The 18,545-nt window shown below is 37.2% G+C and overlaps 1 protein-coding gene across 1 annotated transcript in view; it reads right to left on the bottom strand.

The window, feature by feature from the left end:
* Positions 1-15,266: 15,266 nt before the first annotated feature.
* MXRA5 (matrix remodeling associated 5) overlaps positions 15,267-18,545 on the bottom strand; it is a 38,294-nt gene continuing 35,015 nt past the window's right edge. Inside the window, exon 7 of the mRNA XM_027842432.1 lies at positions 15,267-18,369. Coding sequence (XP_027698233.1) covers positions 16,461-18,369 — 1,909 coding nt within the window. The 3' untranslated portion in view covers positions 15,267-16,460. The remainder of the gene's footprint in view (positions 18,370-18,545) is intronic.

Raw genomic sequence — 18,545 nt, 5'->3', positions numbered from 1 at the left:
TTACAGGACAGATTCCCAAGAGTGCAGCTAACTTGGGTTGAAGATGTTCTATTTGTCTGCATCCACTCAAAATCATAGCTCATGAGTCCCCATTCATGTATTTACCTTTAATATACAGACCTAAGAAAGACTTTAATTTGGAAAGGCCAAAGTTACCCAATGCATCCTGGGCCATTGTCAGTCATCTAGATTTTTGTTCTACTACTGTACTTCAATGACTGTGGAAAAGAGAGTGAGGCTGACAGTTTTGTGCAGCTCAGTCTCACTTAAATCCAATTCACATACAAGTCAAGACATTACCCTTATGATGTCATTGGTCCTCTTTGAGAACAAAGGATGAACAACGACAATATACAGTCAGAGAATGTGTTTATTTAAAAGAAAAAAATAACAAAAGAAATAGTATCAAAGGTAGCAATAAAACATTTCTTCCATAAACCTGGAGCATATTCTCCCCATCATTTGTGCGGAGCTTGAACTTACATTCATAAGCCATGTTGTTGTTTGTCCTTTATGCGTCGAAGAAAACCAAAATGACATCATGATATTGGGGGCAATGTACAGTGTGTCTGGCTATGGCTAATCATGCCAATATGAGCTTGGAAGGGTCTACCAAAGGTCAGGCATAAGTAGTTCCAATTCCATTTGGTATGGAAGACACACAGAAAGGAGGTCACATATGTAGTCAGAAAAGGAGCCTATGTGTAGACATCACTTGTGGCCAGAGAATATGTATAGAGTAATAACTTATATAACTGACACTATAAAGTCGTTGATGTTATCTAATGGTATCATCATGCTTCTCCCTTTAGCCCTGTTCCCTGCTAGCCTCTGAAACACAGTTCTATTGGAAGCTGGTCTGCTGCACGTGGAGTCTCTACCAGATGTTCACAGGCTTGGCCTCTCTGAGTACATGGCTCTGGAGCTCCCCTCTCCTTCCAGCTTCTTGATTCCACTGAAGGTCTTGGCTATCTTTTTCTCAAAAAAATCTATCTATATATCTATATAAATATTATATATATACACACACATATATATATGTCTCTGTGTGTGTATGTCTTTAGTTTATTTAACCAGAAGATTTTTTTTAAATAGCTCTTTTTAGAAAGCAGCTGCCATTAGCTATAGAACTGTCAACAATTCTAGAAAACAAACAAAACAAAACCTCACCATCTTTTTTCTTCTTTACCTAGTTTGACTTGGGGCTAAAGACATAGTGCTCCTGAAATGCAGTTGATTCAGATTGTCAGTAGTGACATCAAATGTCCAATTTCTCCGTCTCTCCTTTATCTTTCTTTCAAGTGATAAAATTCCTCCTAAAATTGGAGAAATTGTGTAATGAAACAGTATCATTCCATCATTGTGAATGTCACAGTAACTTTTGCAGTTTTAGTTGAGCTTAGAGTCAAACCATATAACTGTCTAAAAGGTTTTTTAATGGATACTGGAACATAGTGATGTGTTTCTTATTTGAACTTATTCTAAGTCCACAATTTAGAATGAGTAGTTAAAATTTTCAGTGATGCTTACCCACTGTTACAGATGGAATGAAGTTTGTGTTGTTTTACTGTATATGATGTTGAATATGGTGAACCTGAAATGATAATTTGGCAATCTGAGATAAGGGAGGGACAGGCACAGGTGTCAAGTGTTCCTTAGACTGAGGATCTCACTATGCCCATAAGATTGGAGTCAGTGAAGGCCTACCAGATGGCACATGATAAGAATGAGATGAGCATAAGAGACTGGTCTTGAAGGAGACCATATGCCCATGCCAGCATGCACGTGAGGTTCAGGGAGGAAAATATGGAGATTTAGCCTGATGGTTAGAGTTCAAACAACTTCCAGGCAGTATAGTCTCTAATCTTTTATTTAGGTCATTTGGTAGAGTAGGTGACTTCACTACAAAAGTCTTTTCCAGACATTATAATTAGGCTAAGGGATTTTGTTTCAGATAAACTAATGAGACCTGAGCCAGGCTTAGGTGGAGAGAATGAAGAAAACTTCAAAAGCTTGAGGAAGTGGAAAATGTTTTCTGATCTAATATTTCTCTGTTCAACTAGCTATCTCTAGCTGAAGCTACGCCACCTCCCCACCTCCTCCTGCTTTGCACTTCCTTCCTCCCTTCTTCCCTACCCTTCTCTGGATCCACCCATCTCTGGATCTTTTAGGCTCCCAACTATCAACTTCTTAGTTGATCCCCTCTGCCTTACTCAAGATCTCAAAGGTTCTGAGTGGGGCCCAACCCTTCCCTATAAAACACCTCACCACCCTTGGTCCATAAGCTGTCTTGACACTGGAGCATCCTGAGCTTCCTTATTGAAAGTATTAAGTAAACTATGAAAGTCTGGTAAGCAAAAGTCATTCTGACTTTTGTGGGCAATGAATCCTCTTTTTAGTAGTGACTCTCAGGGAGGAGCTCCTTTAAAAATCTCAGTTGGGAGGATCAAAGGCATCTGAAGAAATCTGTAAGGGGAATGACTTTAGCTCTCTTCCTCTCCAATTTTTTTTTTTTTGGCAATTGGAGTTAAGTGACTTGCTCAGGGTCACACAGCTAGTAACTGTCAAGTGTTTGGTCTGAGGCTGGATTTGAACTCAGGTCCTCCTGACTTCAAAACCAGTGCTCTATCCACTGTGCACCCTAGCTTCCCTTCCATTTCTCTATGAAGGTTGCTCTTGTCTTCTACTGTTAACCTAATTTATTCACATGGTATTTATTACTCTGACTTGCTGAGGTTTATATATCAATAAAATCTCTTTTGAGATTTGAGTGCCCAACTGTCAGTTCCTTGCAATTAGAAAGTCATTCATATCTGACTTTTTAGTGTATATAAAAATATAAAAATCTCCTGTTCCCTTCTCCTATAAGTGTATCCTATATCCCCACCCTAGCTGCATTTAACATGCCCACTCCTCAAAGGAATATACACATATCAATGTTAAGATAAACAGGATGGGGTCTTAAGGAAAATGCTTTTTTGTAAAACAAAATGTAAAATAGAATGCAGCACAGACTCTTAAGAGAGGACAATTAGTTATACAAGCACAGCACAATAGTCTGAACAAAGTAAGAGATGGGTCAATAAGGGCGAAACCAGTCTTGTTCTAAGCTTTGTGTAGCTACAGCTACAACTTTTTCCTCAGTATCTTGTAACCCTCAAATGTCAGAGACAACCACAATAATGGGAGTCAGGTAGCCTCCCTCCTTTCCCTCTCAAAGGCCTATCCATTATCTTCTTGAACTTTCTGATATGACTTCTTGTAATATTTCTCCTGTTCTCCTTCTGTTAGGAAGTGCTAACTCTTCTTGGGGCTCCTAGAGGTCCTGACATCCACCCCTCAGTGTCCTTGTTTGCCTCTTGTCTCTAATGAGTTTTTACCTTTCCTATTGAGATGAGGAAGGAAGAGATATTTCTGGTTTCAGAAATATTCACTCTCACCAGAGGCTCAAATAGACAGACAAGGGAACTATGCCCATGAGGAGATACTGATCTCTAGTGTCCAGCTACACATGAAATGAAGATAGACCCAGGAGAGAAAGTGCTTAATATAATGATGTGCCAAATCCTTGGAGAAGGCTCTCAAAAAAGTATCATAGACTCTCTTATGGCCTGAAGATTTACATTTCTGAGGTTTTCTAGCAATATATCTTATTCTATCTCTTTTCAGCCTCACATTGTTTGACACCTGTTGCACTAGCATGGGAGGCCATATGGATGCTTTCCAATACCTTTCCTTTCTTGCCCGACTGCCCCTATATTAAGTCATGTTATCTTCCCTGAAATGTGTGAAATAAAAGGTCCCAAGGGTATGATGAAACCAACTTTAATTGATCTCAAGAGCCAATTATTAAATTCAGTATGAGCATTTTCACTTCAGAAATTTGCAAATACTACATAAATCAGGGTTTGATTTATTGTTTATTGATGGCATAGATTTAAGAAAGTGATGGAAAATGTTAATAATGTAGATTCAACTTAAAATTAATATATGTGCATATGTGTATATATATGTGAGTGTACATATACATATACGTATATATATATATATGTATATGTGCACAGTTTCTTCCTCAGAGGAAGAATGTAAACATTTGTTAATGTTTATTGTTACATGTTAAATGCAAACATTTAACAGGACACCACCAAAAAAAAAAAACCTATTGCATTCACCATTGATAGACTTGTTTAGTTATTTTAAGAAACCTCTTTAATTAGAGCAATGAACTCCAAAAGAGATACAATAAGTGTGATCAGGAGGCCTTAGGCTAGGGAAAGATGTACTTGAAGACCAGGTAGGATATGATTTTTGTTGTTCAGGGACTCAGGAAGGATTGAATTTAGCCCTGGAAAATCCTAAAGATCATTTAATCCAAACTTGCATCTGCTAAGATTAGGAAGCTGAAGTCAGGAAGGGTGAAGTGACTTGTAATAATTTATGCAAAGAGTAACAGAACTAAGATTTGTACCCAAGGGTAAGGAATACAGTAGCCTCCCTGACTCATTTAAGAAATAAGCTTTGGGGATGCTCAAAAATTCTTGAGTTAACTTGTCAGAGTAAGACATGTAGGGTCTTAAGCCAAATCTCCCTTTTCCCATAGGGGTGGGGAGATGTATGAATATCAACTAGCCATCAAATATCAAGATATTTCCCCAGCCCCCAACCTGAGTCAGCACCAGCCATGAACCTTGACCTACACCCCAAGTTCAAGCTTTCCCATTTCCTGCCCCCAATAAAATCCCATTTAATTCAGATGATAACTGTATTAAAACACACACACACACACACACACACACACACACACACACACACACTGCTGTATCCATTTTGCATGTGTTTTTTTTTTTTTGGTAGTAGTGTTGCAGATTGGTCAGGTGGCCACTTGCCAGGTGGTACAGTGGATAGAATGTTCAACAGGGAGTCAGGAAGACCTGAGTTCAAATCTAGCCTTACAAATTTACTAGCTATGTTACCCTGGGAAAGTCATTTACACTGTGTCTTACTTTCCTCAACTATAAAATGGTGTTAATAATAGTACCTACCTCTCACGATTGTTATAAGAATATTTGTAAACCTCAGCACAGTGCCTGACACAGAGCAGATACTTAATAAATACATTCTTTCTTCTTCTTTTCCTCTTTTCTCCCTCCCTCCCTCTCTCCTTTTTTCTCTCTGCCTCTTTTCTTTTTTCATTCCTCCTTTCCTTCCTTCCTTCCTTTCTTCCAACAGAGGAAGGAAAAATAAAAGGCAGATCAACACAGCTATAATGATTTATAAACAGATAGTGTAGCCCCTGACACCAGTAGAATTCTTCTAACTCCTTTAGAGTATCCTTATCTAGCTTACACATGACTGGTATACATAAAGGGTGTCTGGTAACTGCTTTAACTAGAATAGTACATTGTGAAAAAGGCTCTACCTGGCTTTGCCCTTCCATCTTCTAATAACATTTGCCACTTTGATCAACCTGTAGTCCTGGATAGGGCTATTTTTCCTAAAACTATCTCTCTGCTAAAGACAATTGAAAAATTGAGTTGCCAGAAATCCTGATTGGGACATATATTCTTTTGGTATTTGTGTACCACCAGTGCTTTGAAATCATCAATAAATCCTACAGTTAGTTTAAACCAGTCTGGTTCTCTTTTAAATACATCACAGGTACCTATGAGTAAATGAATGGAATTTAAAAAAATATTGAGTGTTTACTGTGTTTCGGTTTAAGTTAAGGGTTTGATTGTTAGAGGCAACACTATTCATCCATTTGTAAGGGGGCTATACTCAGGCATTCTATGATTATAGGATCTTCTCCAAATCTGACACCAGTGATAGGTAAGTATTCAACTTATCTATGTACTACTTGGTTGTGAATTTTACAATGTAAAAATCCAAATAATATTTTAAAGTAGAGAATATTAATTTCTAAAATTATTAGGTCGTAGCATCATATGACAGAGCTGAACTAATTTTTGGTTGTTGTGCATTCAGAAACCTTTTACTGTTGCCAAATTTTTTGCAACCCCCACATTCAGTTATGGGATCCCATATCCCACAGCTTAAGAAGCACTGATCTAATCCAACCCCCTCATTTTACAGAAGAGAAAATGAGTGATCCCAGAGCTGGTAAATTGTGGTGGTAGTATTTGAACCCAGGTCTTTATGCACCTTAGTGAAAGTTTTTGTTTTTGTGTCAGAGCACTAGGGTTGAAAAATGTCTCTGCCACTTACATCAGTATGATTTGGGAAAGGTCATTTAATTTTTCTGGATCTCAGTTTCCTCATTTATAAAATAAGGGATCAAGTTAGATGATTTCTAAGATCCTACCCAGCTCTAAATCTCTGATCCTATTAAGAATATATTTATTGAAAAAATGACATTAGTTAGAAAACAGAATTTATTCTTGCATAACTTTCTTTAAATACTGTGATGTCCTTGGTCTCTAGCTATTCCTTCCATCAAACATAAAGTGTAACCTATCTAGTCTTAGTAGACAGTCTTCATGAATTACTGTAGTTGAAAAATTTATCATCCTTTGTCCAAATGTATCTTAAGCCTCTTTAAACTCATCTAGACTAGTTCTTGGAGAAAGGAAGGAAGGAAAGAAAGAAAAAAAGGAAGGGAAGGATTTATTAAGTGTTTTCTATGTGCCAGGTACTATGCTAAGTACCTTACAAATATTCTAATTTGATCCTCACATCAACCCTGGGAGGTAGGTTCTGTTATTATCCCCACTTTACAGTTGAGAAAACTGAAGTGGACAGTCACTCAGCTAACAAGTGTCTGAGACTGTTCTTGAACTCAAGTATTCCTGACTCTAAGCATAATACTCTATCTGTCAAGCTGCCTCTAAGTGTGATTTTAGGTGTTATTTCTCTGGCAGACCCTGTTTCAGACAAAAATATCTGGCGCTATGGAACACAAATAAAAACTGAATACATACATATATACATACTCACAGACATATGCACATACATTTCTCTTTATAACACTAATGTTGATGAAGCATAACCCAAGGCAGGGCTCACATTGACTCCAGAAGTCTTTGATCTCTTTTAAATAATGATGGAGTTGGTATATCCCCCACATCAGAGGTGTCAAATTCAAATAAAAACCGTGGTGGGGTGGAGTGAAAAGGTAGATAGAGATCCCTTTAGGATGAACATTTTCTTAGAAAACTGCATATTAACATGATCTAAGTTCTATTGTATTTTTATTTATTTTGTTAAATATTTCCCAATTACATTTTAATCTAGTTGAGCTACATTCTGAGTATTTGACAATTCCACTCCATGGAATAATGGAGACAATTTGAGAGTCCAAACTTGAAAAAAAAATCTTCTTGAAAATAAATCTACTTGATGTTCCATGCCTTCAGTTTATGGGTGCTGCCCTCAAATCTTTGGAGAACTGCAGATTTGATTTCCTGATAAGTCAATTAATGAGACCATAATGTTTTTGGAAATTTGTATGGATTTGATGAATGTCAGCTGTTGTCAAGACTGAAAGACAGGATGAAAGAATGAAAAAAGCAAGGGATAAAGATTTAAGCAACCTGGGTTCCACTATTGACTCTATTACTAATAAAATGTGTGACCTTGAACAATTCACTCTAACTCTTGGGTATTAGTTTCCTCATTTGTAAAAATGAAGAGTTTGAATTATCTGTATTCTAGGATTCCTTTAAGCTATAATGATACATGACTACAAAGCAATACTACATAACATTGCCCAATGTAGCAATAATGACAAAAAATGTTAACTTATTTGGTTATGTGACTGAAGTACATTTAAGAAGTAATTTTTCTTACAAAATGTATGCATAATGTTGCATCGCAAATTTATTTATTTTTTCCTAATGTGGTATTCAATATTTCTAGCCCCTAAATTTACTACATTATTTCAGCAATACATTCTGGCATTGGGTGGTCTTTATTCCACTGTCCTCTTTGATTTCTAATGTTGATATTGTCAAGAAACATTTTTTCTCCTTAATTTTTAAACATATGAAGTATAGCAGATTTTTCTTTTGTCCAGGAAAATCCCAACAATGATCCCCCCAACACCTCCACTAGTTTAAATCCTGGCCTTACAAATACCTCACTTTCCAAAATCAACAATAAGAAAGTGAGTCTGCATTCAAATGAATGGCATGGTGGATTTTAGTCTTGATTTGGCTGTGGGCAGTGGCTATTTTTTTTTCTTCCTGTGTTCATTTGGGTGTATCTTTTGTATGCAGCTAATTCTTTGCCTAGAAAAGAAACTTTCTTATATGCTTTGTCCTACTTGCAAAGACATTTTACAACCAAAACTGGAGGGAATTGGTAGACTTCACAATAGGGATTATTTCATTTTCATGATTTTCACAAACAATCAACATACCTATGAATTGTCAAGACTTTAACATGTAAAAAATCAATCTGAACATGTATGTCATATATTCATTTTCTTTAAGTCTTCTTTAAATAATTTGCTATGTTATTGAAGCAATAATAGAAAGAAATCTCACTTTTTCTTTCTAAAATAAATACTACTAAATTCCATAAATGGAAGATTGGATATACTTTTGGCTAAAACTTCATATTTTGTTCATGACTGCTTAAAATTGTATATTACTGTCATATATTTGATACTCCAACAGATCCATATCTTATTAATGTAGTTATTACCTTCATTGCAGACACCAACCTATTTAACTCTTCTTATTCTGTGTAATTACTGTTCAGGTCCTTTTAAAAATCTTCAGTAGAAGATATACTCAACAGGAAAGAGACCTTCCTCTAGGTCTTTTATCATTTTCTAGATATAAATGGAGAACATAGGCTGGTTTTTTTATCCCTTACTCTCACTACATGATCAATCTACCCCCTTTTGCAATTAGAAATGTCCTCCATCTTGTGTTTTTATTTTTATGTTTTTATGTTTTTATATTTTTATGTTTTTATATTTTTATTTTATTTTGTGCCACTTTTTACAAACAAGTGATCACTGACAATAGGCTTCTGCCCCCTTTAATTCCTCTTACACCTCTTTCCATTGTCCTTTAGCTTGCCTCCAATTTTCATTCTTCCCAGATCATTGTGTTCCATTATTTGCAGCCAAAGAGTACTTTTCCCATTGTGAAAACATTTTCAAGTGGAATCTCGTAAAATTATTCTTTATTTGGGATGGTTTCATGCCCCTTTCAGCAGACTCACTTACTTGTAAGCTTTGAAATATATTGGCATATATATCATGATTTATTAATATTGGTCTAGGAAGCAAAAGGCAAAACAGTATTTAAAAAACTATGAAGATGACAGTCACCAAAGACAATTTGGGGAAGAGTTAAAAAAAAACTTTTGTACTTATAAAAAGAGACAGGGCAATATAGGGGAAGGAAAGATGCAAAGATAAAAGGATAGATGGGTGGGATAGGAGATACTATGGAGAAAAGATAGAGAAGAGAATCAGAAAAGGGGGAAATAAAAAAATATTATTAATGACTAGCTCATCTTCAACTTAACACAACTTTCTTAACTAGCTTTCACTTACTATAAGTGACCAAAAAATTAGAGGGGAAATGAGGAAGAGAAAAACTTAAAGATATATGGTATTCTACTTACATTAACATCCTCTGGTAAAGAAATAATTGGAGGCAGCTAGGTGGCATAGTGGTTGGAGTGCTGGCCTAGAGTTAGGAAGATGAGTTCAAATCCAGCCTCAGATTCTAGTTGTGCGACTCTAGGCAAGTCACTTAAACTCTGTTATCATCAATCTCCTCAACAGTAAAATGGGGATAATAACAACACCTACCTTGCAGGGTTATTGTGGGATTGAATGAGGCAATATTGAATGAGGTAATATGAGGTAAGATCCTTAAAACAATATCCAGAAAGTAGTAGAAACTGTGCAAATGTGTATACCCTAGCTCTTGTACAAGAGTGTCTTAGAGCCAGTTCAAACCAAGTCACAAGAAACAATTGTTGAATTTTCAGTGTGAGCATTTATACCTAGGAAATTAGCAAATGCTACAAATCAGAGCTTTATTTATAATTATGTTGCTATATAGACAAGAAATCAATGGAGGAAATGGTAATAATACAGATTAAATTTTAAAGTGTCCTGTCTATATTTTTTTTTTCCAGAGGACTGGTTGCTAAACATCTAATAGGTATTGATTATGGCTGTATGCCTTGTCCTACTTGCACTAATAGGGTGTTAAACAGCACCCTATTGCTTGTCCATCATTAGGTTGACCTATAATCAGTCATTCATGTAACTTTACAAGTAGACAGGTACCTTAGTCTACTCCAAAAGTTAAGAAAATGAGGCTCAGAGAGGATAAATGACTTGCCCAAAGTTTCACAGCTGGTTAGACTTCGTTAGGCATCGGCAATTTAGTCCCACATAAAAGCAAAATGGGTAACTATTACAATAGTCTGATTTGAGATGCCAGAAAGTCTCTCTGCCTCTGGATCTTCCTCTACAAGCCAGATGTATAACCTGTAATATCCATATTTGGCGTGTCATTCTTCTCTGCTTTTTATTTTTTGGTTTTATCTGTCCTGGATCAACTTATTCATCCTCCTCCCTAAATGTAAGGCTCATTACACCTAGAATCAAAATTTGGCCTTCTATTCTCTCCATACTGACTCTCTGCAAAAAATTATTCTTTCTCATACCTTTAATTAGATACCAGTGTCCATGGAGGTGGAGAGAACATGGGCTCATTTTATCAGATTTTCCAGACACACCCAACCTATGCTTTATGGATGCCTATTCTGAAATTTATAGCTATATCATTAGTCCCAACCTCTAATTTAGGTTTGATTACATCATAATGCCCAGAAGATAACAAGGTAACAGTCTTGCTTTTTTAATGCTAGTTAACAGTTTGGAACTACTTCCACATTTCTAACTGGCCTTAGAATATACTTACATTGTTTATTTATACTGTCACCTAAAATTTAGTAAGTTGATTTCATCATTTTCTTTCACATGATGATTCCCTTTCTTAATTTTCTCTTTTCCTAATAGGATCACTATTTTCATAGCTTTTAGCCTCAAAACATTAGAGTCATCATGGAATTCTACCTTTTTATCCCCCACAATCCATCACTGTAATGTTGTCAATTCTTTCTTTGAAATGTCTCTGGGATTCCTCTGTCTCTTCCTCCCTTTTTATTTTTTATTAAAGCTTTTTTTTGTTGTTTAAAACTAGTTACTTCCAGTTATGACCCCACCTCCAATAGAGAAAAACTATTAAGTAAAACCAATGTGCACAGCAACCACATCTGAATACACAAAGCATATGTAGCATTGCACATTTGTAGTTCTCCACCTCATTATTTATTGGAAGAAAGTATATTTTATCCTTTGTCCTTTTATCCTCTCTTTTTCTATCCCCACAGACATGATTCTTATCTAGGTCATCACCTACAGCAGTCTTCTGAGGACTCTTCCTGCATTCACACTGGGCCCACTCATGCTAAATTTATCTTCCTAAAATAATGTTGCCATCACATTACTGCTCTGCTTGACTATCTATGATGGCTACTTAAGAGATCAATTCCAAAATGCCCAATTTACCTACACAACTTTATGTCCTATTATGCCATAATGTGAACTCTTCATTTTGGTCAAACCAAAACTTAATTTCCTTTTCTCAAACCATACTTATGTTTTTTTTTTTCTCTTTGCTTCTATTGTCTCCCTTGACTAAAATTCTCACCTTCTTCCTTTTTTACCTTCCCACGTCCTACCTATCTTTCAAGGCTTAGGACAAATCTTATTTTTTTCCTTATTATCTGTGCTTTAACTGGCTATTTTAAGTTTTTTTTTTTTTACACTAAACTTGAGATTTCATACTGTAGGGAACTCCCAATGAAGAAACTCCCTATACCAATGCAGATAGCCACCATCTTTGTAATTTCTATTCTTAGAAGTTGCCTGGGGTACTATGGAGTTAAATAATTATTAGCCCAAGGTCACGCAGCCAGTGTATGTCAGAAGCAAAACTTCAATCCAGATTTTCCTTACCCCAAGATGGCTCCCTGTCCACCTAAATATTATGCCTCTTAATTCATTTGTTGTTGTTGTTGTTGTTGTTGTTGTTGAATTGTTTCACTCATGTCTGACTAATAGTGACTCCATTTGAGGTTTTCTTGGCAAAGATACTAGAGTGGTTTGGCATTTCCTTTTCCAACTCCTTTTACATATGAAGAAACTGAGGCAAACAGGATTAAGTGACTTGCCCAGGATCATACAGCTAGTAAGTGTCTTGAGACTGAATTTGAATTCAGGTTGAGGCCTGGCACTCTATCTGGTATTATTTAACTTTCTAATTGTTTATGTAGTATAGTTGAGCACTTTATAACATTCTCCTGTTCTTATCTCTATTTCCTATATATATCATGATTTTTTTTTTGGACAATTTACTAGCTGCTTGTTTGTCACTTGTGACTATTATGGTGCTCGGTACTATGTTAGGCACACACAGAGTAGGCATTCAATATATGATTGTCTTTATACAACCCTTTAAGTTTTGTGAAGTACTTTATGTATGTCATTTCAGTTGATCCTCACCACAACCCCATTAAGGTAGGTACTATATCCTTATTTTATAGACAAGGAAACTGAGGCAAAGAGAGGTTCAGTGGCACACCCAAGGTCACACAACTAGTGTTTGAGGCAGGAATTGAACTCTGGTCTTGCTGAGTCCGAACCCAGTACACTATTCCCTGCACTGACTAGTAGATCCCTTATCTGTAAAAGAAGAGATCACCAAGAACTTAACCTACACTAAACCTAAATGAACCTAAACTATCAGGGGATGTGCTTCTATAGTGCAGTCTCCATCACTGGTTTGATCTGTGACTTTCAGCAATCCAATCCAACAAACATCCAGTAATTGTCTCCCACGTATAAGGCACAGCACTATGTGCTAGAATTCTAACCGAAAAAAAAAATACAAGATTGTCCCTGTACTCAAGGACTACACATTCTACTGAGAGAGTACAACATTAAAATGGATAAATTATACAATAAGAATAATAGCTAACCTTTACATAGTGCTTAAAGATTTGAGATGCGTTTTTCATATATCAATCTCATTTGATCCTCACAAGAACCCTGGGGGGAGGAGAGTAGATACTATTATTACTCTCATTTTATAAATAAAGAAACTGAGGGTAGAAGAAGTTAAATGACTTGCTCAAGATCACACAGCAAGTAAATAACTGAGGCAGAATTTGAACTGAGAGCTGTCTTTCTCCAAATCAATCCTTCCATCCACACCACTACCTGAAGAGAGAAGACAACAACTGAGGGCATCAGGAGATGCTTCCCACAGGAGATGGCACAGGAGTATAATGTTCAATTCAATTCAGCAAGCATATAATAAGTCCTTTGACCTCTGTCTTCTCAGCAATGAAACTTAGATAATATTATCCATCCTATTTACCTCACAAGGTTAGGTTTAGGGTTAAATGACATAATCTATCCATCAATAAACATGTATCAAGAACTCTGCTAATATGAAACTATTTTAAAAAGTGAGCGTTTAAAAAGTATAAATTTCCATAAAAATGTGCTCCAATTGAAGTATTAAAGAGATTAAAGTACTCCTATTTTCAGAAGATGCGAATTTTAAATGAAAAAAGGAGCAGGATGATAGGTGCAGTTCAGTAGCCTGGCAGAAGAATAAATTCATCTGACTTAGTATAGTCACAGAAAAAGAGTATAATATGAAACTGAGAACCAAATTTTAAAGAGCATGTGTTTTTCTTCATTGAAAACATGGGGGCCATCAAATACTTCCAATTTACTGCTAGCAAAGACCTTTTGCATGGGATGGATGCAAACAACTTTACAAGCACATGCACCAGATGTCAGAACCTAGTCATTAGGAAGGAACTATCTTTGGTTAAGATATTATTTTAGAACCATATGCAGTTCAAATTTATGAAGACATACACATCATTGTCCTGGTCAAGAAGTGTTTTAAGTATTACTATTCTCTTCCCATAATCATAGACTTACAGGCTACAAGCAACCTGAAGAAGACATCTGGTTTATCATTTTTTCCAGGCAGAATTACCCTAAGCCTCCTCTAAAGAAATGTCTTCTGCCCCATTATTGAAATTTTTTTAGAGAAATTTTTTCTTTGGCTTGGTATTGCATGCCAGTTGATATTATATGTCATTTGGATTTATGCCACTGGTTGGATCCTGCTTGGATGACTCCAGACAATTCTTTCTCTTCAATGTGAGAATTAGACTTCCTGTTTCTCTCTTGCCTACACACACACACACACACACACACACACACACACACACACCCCTTATTGCCTTTACATGTCCATTTAGAGAGAGGGAATTACCTCTTAGAGCATATCACTCTATCTGCTATCCCATCAACTTTGTTACCACAATGACGAAACCCTGACTATGGACTGATGTTCACTTACACCTCTTTGCAGGGGTATGGTGGTAAATGTTTAACAATTGGTTATCTGGTGGGGGAGGCAGAGACGTTCATGCAACACACTGAAAGTTTAATCTTCATTGTTAACCTTCTCTCCATCATTTCCTTAAATCTACACAATTAACAAAATAAATCAAGTCCTGATTTGCAGCATTTGCTTATTTCTGAGGCATAAACGCATGTGCGAAAATTCAACTATCTGTTCTCCTGAGCTAGTATGAGCTGACTCAACACACTCTTGTCTCTTGGTATTCTTAGTGTGTTTGTCATACCAAAGGAGATAGATTTGGTTCAACAGTAACAAATATCAGAACAACCCTGAAAGTTTTGCCTAAATCTTTGTTTCTCCTTTGTCCCTGGAAACAGACAATGGCTATTTTCTAGATTGGATGAATAACACAATGTCATTCTACCCCCAGACTTCCCTTCTTCAAAGAAAAACCCTCTTTCATCTTTTTTTGCCTATGTGAGAAAGCTTCTCCAAATCTCTAATCACTTTTGTTGTTCTCCTCTGAATGGGCAGTGCTGGAGACAAAATGAGAGGCCCTTGGTATTAATCTAACCATTTCTGTCTTGCTATACATCCTTGTTGTGGTACTTTTCCATTCACATAATTGGGAGTCACTTAGTATGACTTAGTTTCTTTATCCATAAGAATTTCTATTCATGGTAGATACAAGTAAGGTGCTTCTGAAAATTATTGAAGCATCATATGGCTGAAGAAGCTTCCACTCAAATCTATTTGAAATTCTTTAATACTTAAATAAAAACAATCACACTAAATCTTTTTTTAATCACTGTCAACTTGTTTGGAAAATATTTCTTTATTATAAAATGTACAGTACAGTGACCATATCAACACATTAGAGCAGTCATGGAAATAACTGTCAACCCACTATCCAGGACTATTTAAGATTAGATTCTGGATAACTGACTTGGTGACCTGGGGGGTGGGCTGCAGAGAGGTCCTGGTGTACATACCTTTGATACCACAGAGAAGAGTCAGAAGCTTTTTAGGTGGCTCTAATCTATATTCTCAACAGTGTCAGAGCTTGTCTTCCTCTCTGTCTCAACCTACTCCCTTCTCCTCATACTGTAGCTTAAAAGGACCCTCCTAGTTATAAGAAATCCAATATCACCATCCTTCTCACTGCCAGGTAAAGGGAGAGGTGAATAGCAAGATAATAGGGTAGTGAAACTGGGAGAGATTGGACAGGACCTGAAAATCAGTTTCCACATCTGCAGTCATATAGCTGAGTCTTGTAAAGACCAATAATTTATGAAAATGAGACAGAGATCATCGTATGTCTTAGTCTCATAGTCTAGGTTGAAAAAAACACACATACACACATAAAAGTATTTGATGATTGAATTCTACCCCTGTAGAATGGTTTAAAAAGTCCTTTCATACATAATTTGTAGGGTTAATGTTTGAAAACCTTTTATTAGAAGTAGATCATTCATTTTCTAAATCCATGATCAGCCATGTTGATTTTGAAGAAATGGTAGAGAAAATAGCAGGTAGGTGAGTAATCATTTGATAGAGTTGATTATGTGCAAGGAGGTAACTAAATGATGCATCCTCAATGTGGTAACAAAGCACTTTATGTTCTTCAATCACTGCAGTTCATTTATAGTTAATACTTCTTTGGTATCCTTAAGGTGCTTGTCAAGCCACAGGGGGTAACTTTGCTTTAAACAGTAACATGTAGCTGACATCTTGGGTACCATGAAATATCACATGAAACCATATCTATCCTGTAAACATGAAAGGAAATATCCCAAAGGTGCTGGCTCCCCATTAAAGTGTCTACATTGCTTCCTTTGGAAAGAAGGGAAAGGGTCCAAGTCATCCTATGAAACCAACAGGGCATTCATCCATCATGACAATGTTCTATTAACAGTACTCTCCCTTTCAGCCATAGCTTCTTTTCTAAATGACACTTGTTGTGCTTATTTTTGCAGTTTTCTTGGGAGTCCATCAATGTAGAAAAATGTGTTAGAACACATGAATATAAGTTGTTTTAGAGTCACTGCCTAAGATGTTTTTTGCAGTGCACTTGTAAAAGCCTGCATCTCTTTGTGTGGAGTGCTGGATGATTAATGAGCCCTGAGGGTGAAGGAATTTATTCCCATAAAGGCGGGACTGAGCTCCTGCTGTCAGATGTGATTTGTCTGGTAGCTCCCACGTTATTTCAGCTTTGGGAATCCCAATAGCCATGCAATTCATTTTTACCGTGTTCCCTGGCCGAGTATAAATGACAGGTGTTGGCTCACTAGTAATTCGGGGAGGGTATGCTATTACAATGACAGGCACATTCATAACAGATGAGCCATACTCTGTCTCAACCTTGCACAGATAGGTTCCTCTGTCAAACACAGAAGCCTCATGCACAGTCAGTGAGCCATTCTCTAAAAGGGAAAAGCGTCCAACTACTTGAGGGCCCTCTAAAACCATGCCACTGGGCAGTGTCCAAGACACTTGGGCTTTCTGACTTCCTTGAGCAATGCAGTGAAGTTGCAAGGTCTCACCATTGATGATGCTCACCAGGTTTGGGTACTGATTACTAATTTCTGGCTTCAGCCCAACTTTCAAAGACACCAGTCTCTCAGTATAGCCAGCTTTGTTCCTAGCCACACAACGATAAGCTCCCGCATCAGCACCAGAGAGACTACTGATGTGCAACATGCCATCTTTCTTGTGGTAAAATCTCTGTAAGTGTTTCCCACTCTGCAGTTCTGTTCCATTTGGAAGAATCCAAACAATGCTTGGTTCAGGGCTTCCTTCAGCTGAGCAGTTGAGGTTGATAGTATGACCTGCCATGGCAGTAATTTTTTCACTGACTGGGTTCCGGAAAATAGGTTTCTCCAAAGGATCCATTACAGTGAGCTGTACAATCAGCTTAGCTTCTCCCCCTTCATTGCGTCCAATACACACCAGTTGCACTGAATCTGTCTTTCTCAGGCTTCTAATATCCAATGTGCCATTGCGATGGACAGTGATGCGGTTTCCATAGTAGGGAGCTGGAAGGATCACACCCTCTGGAAAAGCCCATAAGACCCGTGGTTCTGGGATGCCTTCTGCTTTGCAATCAATGAGTTTTCGGCTCTCTCTTGCAGCTATTTCTCTAACAGTTGTTATGGCATTGGGGTAGCCATTGATTGTGGGGGATTGGACATCAACATGGATCCAGACAATTTTCCTGTCCTCCCCAGCACTGTTCCTCACCACACATGTATAGTTCCCACTATCAGATCGCTGTGCTTTTTGAATAAGAAGGGTGCCATCCCTAAACACTTGGTATTTATCAGAAGAGATTGGAATTAATCTGTTGGTTGGAGAAAGCCATGTCACCTTTGGAGTAGGTTCTCCTTTAGCTTCACAGGCCACTGTAACAACATCCCCATATGGAACATGTATAATGGAGTAGGTTTTATTATGGATTGCTGCAGGTTCAGCAACCACTTTGACATGAACTTTCATTTCATCTTTCCCAATCTGGTTTTCAGCAAAGCAGGTGTAGTCTCCTTCCTCCCTCATTCCTACTTCATTAAAGTAGAGTGTTCCATTATTGAAAACAACATATCTCTTTGTCCGTCCACCACTGTCATCTGATTGCATAAAGGTATTGACCATACTACCATCAGGAAGGCTCCAGGAAATCTCAGGGTTGGGAAGGCCTGTAGCAACACAGTCAACCTTGAGGTCCCCACCGTAGATGACTTTGTGGTCATTCTCCTTTTTGTGTTCTATCTTAGCAGGTTTCATCATCACATTCACCTTCAGAACAACATAATCATCACCAATTTTATTCCGAGCAACACACAGATAGTCCCCTGCATCTTTATCCGTGATGGAATGCACTACCAAAGTGCCATTTCCAAACACCTTGATTCTGGTATCAAAGCTAAATGGGAAAGAAAAGAAACAAGATGTAAGTCTCTTGATCACACATCCTGACTTCTATTCCCTAGAACAAAAAGGAAACATGTGCTCCTAGAGAAATATCCACGCATCAGCTGCTACTGGGAAATGTCAAATGGGTTTTGTAGCCTTAAGGGAATTGTATCCAAATGCTAAAAT

Source organism: Vombatus ursinus, unplaced genomic scaffold (genome assembly GCF_900497805.2).
Source record: "Vombatus ursinus unplaced genomic scaffold, bare-nosed wombat genome assembly UNPS02014872.1, whole genome shotgun sequence".
Classification (NCBI taxonomy): Eukaryota; Metazoa; Chordata; class Mammalia; order Diprotodontia; family Vombatidae; genus Vombatus; species Vombatus ursinus.
This window is presented reverse-complemented; position numbering and strand designations above follow the sequence as displayed.